Source organism: Molossus molossus, unplaced genomic scaffold, assembly GCF_014108415.1.
Source record: "Molossus molossus isolate mMolMol1 unplaced genomic scaffold, mMolMol1.p scaffold_m16_p_2, whole genome shotgun sequence".
NCBI classification, from domain to species: domain Eukaryota; kingdom Metazoa; phylum Chordata; class Mammalia; order Chiroptera; family Molossidae; genus Molossus; species Molossus molossus.
Genome location: NW_023425355.1, coordinates 968402 through 975733, shown reverse-complemented (window position 1 = coordinate 975733; position 7332 = coordinate 968402). Strand labels below are relative to the sequence as shown.

Genomic DNA, 7332 nt, shown 5'->3' with positions numbered 1-7332 from the left:
GGGGAAAGCAGGGGCATGTGGCAGCACAGGAGGCCTGGCCAGCATTCAGGGGTCTGTGTCTGTGGCAACGTGGTCTTGGCTTCCGAGTGTCCGGTATCCTCCCCTGCAACGGCAAAGCAGAATGAGCACTGGACCCTTGGGAACCCTGGGGAAGTCAGGCCTGGTCCGCAGGCCCTTCGGGTGGAAAGGAGGGGGCGGCAGAGGCTGGCTCCAAGCTCTCACCTGAAAGACTTGGTGAAAAATGCCAGGACTCTCTGGAACCAGCTCCTCCAAGACCCTTGGGGACCAGCAGACGCCCTGGGTAGGCCTGTGCCATTGGATGAGCGCTCCACCGTGTCAGAGAAAACAGCACATTCCTTGGTGACTTTAGGCTGGCCTTTCAGGTTCTGAAAAGAAAAGAAAACAAAACCAAAGAAACACTAAGTAGCCTTATCCTTTTGGGCTCTGTCTCCCCTAACATTCATCACCTCATTCAACAAGTGTTATGAGTATCCCCAGCCCTGCTTTAGGTGCTGTGGATACAGCATTGACTGCTACAGACCAAGCCCCAGGCCTCTGGGGCTGACATCGCAGGACAACAGAGGGAAATCGGACTCACCAGGTCAGGAGGCGGAAGGAAAGGAGTGAAGATCATGGTTCCAAGAGAGCGTGATGTGCTCCTAGTGACCAACAGGACTTCCTTGAAGAGACCAGCTAAGCTTCTCACTCTGCTGGGTGCAAAGAGTCAGAGGGCCGGTGTCCTCCACTCCCCTTCAGCCCCTCTGGCCCCGCCCTGTCTCTCCTCCCTCCTACAGCCCAGTGCACTGTGCTCAAGCAGTGGATACATTTCTGGTATAGGACATCCGCTCTGTTCCTGTGTCTGTTACTCCCACCCCCCAGTCTCTTTGTCATTTGTCCTTTCTTTCCTTTCTCTTCTTTCCTCTGAACCTCCCAGCAGACTCAAACCAGCTATCTGCTTGTTGAACAACAATGCAAAGGTAGGGGTGTTCAGGCAGATGGTGAGTTGTCATTTGGTGAGGATGCCATAGACAGGAAGGGGTCCAAATGGGTTATCAAAGCAAGGAGGGTGAGCTGGATGATGACATCCGCAGTCCAAATCAACACCAGAGGTCTTCCTCTCAGAAGGTTATGCTGACCGTGAGACAGTCAGCGTCTGGTAGATAGTGGACAAGTGGTTTGGGGGCTGGAGGGCTCGGAAAATGTGGGGACAGAAGGGACAGTCCTGTGCTGGGCTAAACTGAAAGCACAAGCTGGGCTAAGTGAGGCGAGAGCTCGTTGTTGCCTGCTCCTCTTCTCTGTAATTCCATCTTTGACACTTGGTTTTCGAGCAACACTGCCTCGTTTTGCCCCCTGTTTAGCACCCAGAACTAGGAGGGTCTGCGCCACGGACTTCAAAGGGCAAAGGACACTCAGAAGGGAGAGAGGCGGGAGGTGGCCTCAGAGCCTTTTATTTGGTTTTTGAAATAATAGTGTTGTTTAGGAACGCATCTTTTACATAACTGAAAGTGCAGGGCTGATCTTCTCTGGGAGCCTATCTCGGGCCATGGCTTGGGGTTCTAGAAATGAATGAGCCTCGCCCTGGCCGGTTTGGTTCAGCGGTTAGTAGCTTTTCATTTACTTAGGAATGTGGCCCACGGACCAATGAGTCTCGGGTTCCATTCCGGTCAAGGGCACGGACCTCGGTTGTGCTTGGTCCCCGGCCCTGGTCGGGTCGTGCGGGAGGCAGCCAGTCGATGTGTCTCTCTCATATCGATGTTTCTCTCTCTCTCTCTCTCTCTCTCTCTCCTCTCTCTCTCTCTCTCTCTCTCTCTCCCCCTCCCTCCCTCCCCCCTCCCTCCCACTCTACTTGTGGGATAAATAGAAAAATATCCTCGGGTGAGGATTAAAAAAGAAAAAAGTCTCTATGGGTGAGAAGCCAAAACAACAACAACAAAAAGATGGTTACATGGTTACGGGAGGGAGGTCGGAGGAGGTGCAGCCACCCAGCCTTGGGAGGTGGAATAGAGTGTTGGAGATTTCCCAAAGGAGGCATGCCTGAAATGAGTGAAGAAAGAAGTTGGCCAGGAAATGAGAAAGGGGAGAGTTTTGCAAGCAGATGCCTAAGACAATTAAGTGAGTTTTTGCAATTGAAAATAAGTAGACCCTGGTTTCTGTTCTCGGTGTTACGTGGAAGTCAAGGTCAGTCATGAGGTTCCAGTGTAGGAGTAGAAAATGATGCCTCACAGAGATACTGAATCCTGGTTTTTCAGAAGCAAAAGATTTTGTTTGTCTTTCTCTTAATTTTAATAATGACCCATCAATTATTTTCCCTTTGTGATTTGTACATTTTTTAAAATTAAATTTATTGGGGTGACATTGGTTAATCAGATTACATAGGTTTCAGGTGTATGATTCTACGATACATGATCTGTATATTGCATAGTGTGCCCACCACCCAAAGTCAAATCACAAACTTTTTGAATGAATTTCCTACCCAAGACAACTTTGCCTAACTTCACAACGCAGAACTTTTCTCTCATGTTTTCTTGTTGCTTTTTTTTTTTTTTAATCCTCACCCGAGGACATTTTTTTGATATTTTGTTCAGAGAGAGTGGGAGGGAGGGAGCGAGAGAGAGAAACATCGACGTGCAAGGGACACATCGAGTGGTTGCCACCCACACGACCCAACCGGGGCCGGGACAAACTGCAACCTAGGTACATGTCCTTAGCGGGAACCGATCCCGGGCCTCTCCAGGCCAACGCTCTAACCGCTGAGCCAAACGGGCCAGGGCTTCTTGTTGCTTTTTATGTTACGATTTACACTTGGAGCTATTGTTTATTTTTAGTTAATTATTGCATATAGTGTGAGGTACTGAAGTTTGTTTGTGTTTTCTCCTTCCCCATGGAGATGTGTTTTTTCCAGCACCATTAGTTAATTATGAGTCATCTTAATGATCTTAGCACCTTTGTCACAAATCAACTTACCATATATGTGTAGGGCTATTTCTGGGCTTTCTGTTTTATCCATTGATCCACAGGACTATCATTATGGTAATGCCACACTGTCATGATTTCCACACCTTTGTTTTAAGTCAGGGAGTTTGGTAGTGTAAGTCCTCCATCTTTATGCTTTTCCAAATGGCTTTGCTAGTCGGTGTCCTTTGCATTTCCTTATACGTTTTAGTAGTAGCTTTTCATTTAATTAGGAATGTGGCAAGTCTACAGATGAGTTACTAGAGACTTGACATTTAAACCTTTTTTGAGCCTTCTGATCCATGAACATAATATGTATACCTCCATTTATATCCGTCTTGTTTAATTTCTCTCGGAAATATTTTATAGCTATCTGTGGACAAGCCTTGCAAATGCAACGTTAAAATTATCAGCAGGAATTTCATTTATTTTACTGCTAGTGTATGTGATGTGCTTTTAAAAAAATCCATCTCCAGTTATTTGTTTCTAGTATACTGAAATAAAAAGAAACTTTCTATATTGACTTTCCTGTGACCTTGTTAAGTTACTTCTTGCATCCGGGAGGTGCTTTTTTTATTTTTATTTTTAATTTTATTTTCTGTGTAGAGTATCGTGCCTTTTGAAAATACAGTTTCTTTTTCTTGCCTTGTCAGCTAAGACCCCAAGTATAATGTTGACCTGTCATGGTAAGAGTGGACATACTGCCATATTCCTAATCTTGTGGGAGAAACATTCAGTCTTTCACCATTAACTATGATGCCAGCAGCAGTTTTTGGGTAGAAGCACTTTATCAGGTCAAAGATGTTCCCTCATGTTCTTAGGTTAGCAGATGCTTATCACGAATAAATATTTTGCATCATCAAATGACTTTTCTGTCATATATTGTGATTGTTTTTCCTTCGTTGCCTTAATATGGCAAAATACACTGATGCCTCTTTTAAAATGTTAAAATGGCCTTGCATTCCTAGGATAAACCCTGTGTGGTCACAGATTATACTTTTCATAGACCACTGGATTCAAATTTCTAAAATTTCATTAGGGAGTTTTACATCTATGTTTATCAGGGATATTGATCGGTAGTGCTTTCCGCCCCCCCCGCCCCCCCCCCCCCCAGTAGTGTCTTTTTTTCTATTTTTTGTATAAAAGTAGTGCTGCCTTCATAAAATTCCTGTATTTTCCTGCTGCATTTTCTGGAAAACTTCTGTAAGACTGTTGCTATTTTTTTCTTTTAAATGTGTGATATTGTTCATGAGTGAAGCCAGCCGAGACTAAAGTTTTCTTTATGGAAACATTTTGAATTGAAAATAGAATTTAAAAAATGTTATAATAGCATTTTTAAAACTATCTTTCGCGATGGCCAACAACTAACTATATGTAGTTATTAGAACATTAGACCATTATAAGCATACAGTGGTCAATCCCCAGCTTTTCTCCTAAAGAAAATTTTGCCTTTGATACATGGAAATGTCTTGTCAGAGTAAAGCAATTTTCTGTGGAACTGAGTCAACCTTTCTTTCTTTTTCTCTTTCTTTTTCTTTCTCTTTCTTTCTTTCTTTCTTTCTTTCTTTCTTTCTTTCTTCTCTTATCTTCTTCTTTTTCTCCTTCCTTCCTTCCTTCCTTCTTCCTTCCTTCCTTCCTTCTTCCTTCTCCTTCCTTCCTGCTTCCTTTTCCATTCTTCCTTCCTTCTTCCTTCTTTTCTTCCCTTCCTTTTCCATTCTTCCTTCCTTCTTCCTTCTTTTCTTCCTTCTTCTTCCTTCCATCTTCCTTTTCCTTCCTTCCTTCCTTCCTTCCTTCCTTCCTTCCTTCCTTCCTTCTTCCTTCCTTTTCCATTGTTCCTTCCTTCTTCCTTTTCCGTCCTTCCTTCCCTCCTTCCTCCTTCCTTCCTTCCTTCCTTCCTCTTTCTTTCCTGCCTTCCTTCCTTCCTTCTTCTTTCCTGCCTTCCTTTTCCATTCTCCTTCCTTCCTTCCTCCTCCTTCTTCCTTCCTTCCTTCTTCCTTCCTTCCTTCCTTTTCCATTCTTCCTTCCTTCTTCCTTTTCCTTCCTTCTTCCTTCCTTCCTTCGTTCCTCATCCTCCTTCCTTCCTTCCTTCCTTCCTTCCTTCTTTCTTCCTTCTTCTTTCCTGCCTTCCTTTTCCATTCTTCCTTCCTTCTTCCTTTTCCTTCCTTCCTTCCTTCCTTCCTTCCTTCCTTCCTCCTTCCTTCCTTCTTCCTTCCTTCCTTCCTTCCTTCCTTCCTTCCTTCCTTCTTTCTTCCTTCTTCTTTCCTGCCTTCCATTTCCATTCTTCCTTCCTTCTTCCTTTTCCTTCCTTCCTTCCTTCCTTCCTTCCTTCCTTCCTTCCTCCTTCCTTCCTTCTTCCTTCCTTCCTTCTTTCTTCCTTCTTCTTTCCTGCCTTCCTTTTCCATTCTTCCTTCCTTCTTCCTTCTTCCTTTTCCTTCCTTCCTTCCTTCCTTCATTCCTTCCTTCCTTCCTTCCTTCTTCTTTCCTGCCTTCCATTTCCATTCTTCCTTCCTTCTTCCTTTTCCTTCCTTCCTTCCTCCTTCCTTCCTTCCTTCCTTCCTGCCCTCCTTTTCCATTGTTCCTTCCTTCTTCCTTTTCCTTCCTTCCTTCCTTCCTTCCTTCCTCCTTCCTTCCTTCTTCCTTCCTTCCTTCCTTCCTTCCTTCCTTCCTTCCTTCTTTCTTCCTTCCTCCTTCCTGCCTTCCTTTTCCATTTGCTTCCTTCCTTTCTTCCTTCCTTCTTCCTTTCCTTCAACTTCCTTCCTTCCTTCCTCTTCTCTTCCTTCCTTCTTTCCTTCCTTCCTCCTTCCTTCCTTCCTTCCTTCCTTCTTCCTTCCTTCCTTCTTCCTTCCTTCCTTCCTTTTCCATTCTTCCTTCCTTCTTCCTTCCTTCTTCTTTCCTGCCTTCCTTTTCCATTCTTCCTTCCTTCTTCCTTTTCCTTCCTTCCTTCCTTCCTCCTCCTTCTCCCTTCTTCCTTCCTTCCTTCCTCCTTCCTCCTTCCTTCCTTACTTCCTTCCTCTTCCTTCTGCCTTCCGTTCCATTCTCCTTCCTTCCTTCCTCACTCCTTCCTTCCTTCCTTCCTTCCTCCTACGTTCCGACCTCCTACTTCCTTCCTTCCGTCCTTCCTTCTTCCTTCCTTCCTTTTCTTTCCTGCCTTCCTTTTCCATTCTTCCTTCCTTCTTCCTTTTCCTTCCTTCCCTTCCTTTTCTTCCTCCTCCTTCTTCCTTTTTTCCTTCCTTCATTCCTTCTTCGTTCCTTCCTTCCTGCCTTCCTTTCCAGTTCTTCCTTCCTTCTTCCTTTTCCTGCCTTCCTTCCTTCCTCCTCCTCCTTCTCCCTTCTTCCTTCCTTCCTTCCTCCTTCCTCCTTCCTTCCTTACTTCCTTCCATCTTCCTTCCTGCCTTCCTTTTCCATTCTCCTTCCTTCCTTCCTCCTCCTTCTTCCTTCCTTCCTTCCTTCCTTCCTTCCTTCCTCCTTCCTCCTCCTACTTCCTTCTTCCTTCCTTCCTTCTTCCTTTCCTTCCTTCTTCTTTTCCTGCCTTCCTTTTCCATTCTTCCTTCCTTTCTTCCTTTCCTTCCTTTCCTTCCTTTCTTCCTCCTCCTTCTTCCTTTTTCCTTCCTTAATTCCTGCTTTCGTTCCTTCCGTCTGCCTTCCTTTTCCATTCTTCCTTCCTTCTTGCTTTTCCTTCCTTCCTTCCTTCCTTCCTCCTTCCTTCTCCCTTCTTCCTTCTTCCTTCCTTCTTCCTTCCTTCCTTCCTTCCTTCTTTCCTTCCTTCCTTCCTTCCTTCTTTCTTCCTTCCTTCCTTCCCATTCTTCCTTCCCTTCCTTCCTCCTTCCTTCCTTCCTTCCCTTCCTTCCTTCCTTCCTTCCTTCCCTCCTTCCTTCCTTCTCTTCCTTCCATCCTCCTGCCGCCTCCTTCTCCTCTCCTTCCTTCCTTCTTTCCGTCCTTCTCTTCCTCCTTTTCTTTCCTGCCTTCCTTTTCCATTCTTCCTTCCTTCTCCTTACTCCTTCCTTCCTTCTCCTTCCTTCCTTCTTTCCTCCGCCTCCCCCTTCCTTCCTGTCCCGCCTTCTTTCCATCGCCGGCCTTCTTCCCCTTGTCCTTCCTCCTTCGCCTTCCTTCCTCCTTCCTCCTCCTTCCTCCTGCCCTCCTTTCCACGCTCCTCCGTCCTCTTCCTTCCTCTCCTTCCTTCCCGTCCTTCCTTCCTTCCTCCCGTTCTTCCTCCTCCTCCTCCGCCTCCGTCCTCCCTTCCTTCTCCTTCCTCCCTCCTCTTCCCTTTCCTCTTCCTTCATTCCTCCTCCTTCTTTCCTACTTCCTTCCGGCACCTCCGGCCTGCCGCCATTCTCCTTCCTGTCTCTTTTCCTTCTTCCTCTTCCTCCTCCTTCTCCTTCC

The 7332-nt window shown here is 45.8% G+C and overlaps 1 protein-coding gene across 1 annotated transcript; it reads right to left on the bottom strand.

The window, feature by feature from the left end:
• LOC118635259 (protein FAM236D-like) lies at window positions 1–738 on the bottom strand. The gene is made up of 3 exons (XM_036270048.1): window positions 599–738; window positions 223–386; window positions 1–103 (listed from the first exon to the last, which is right to left on the bottom strand). The coding sequence occupies exons 1-3, from the start codon at window positions 632–634 to the stop codon at window positions 46–48; spliced, it is 258 nt and encodes an 85-aa protein (XP_036125941.1). The 5' UTR covers window positions 635–738; the 3' UTR covers window positions 1–45.
• Between the last annotated feature and the right edge of the window lie 6594 nt (window positions 739–7332).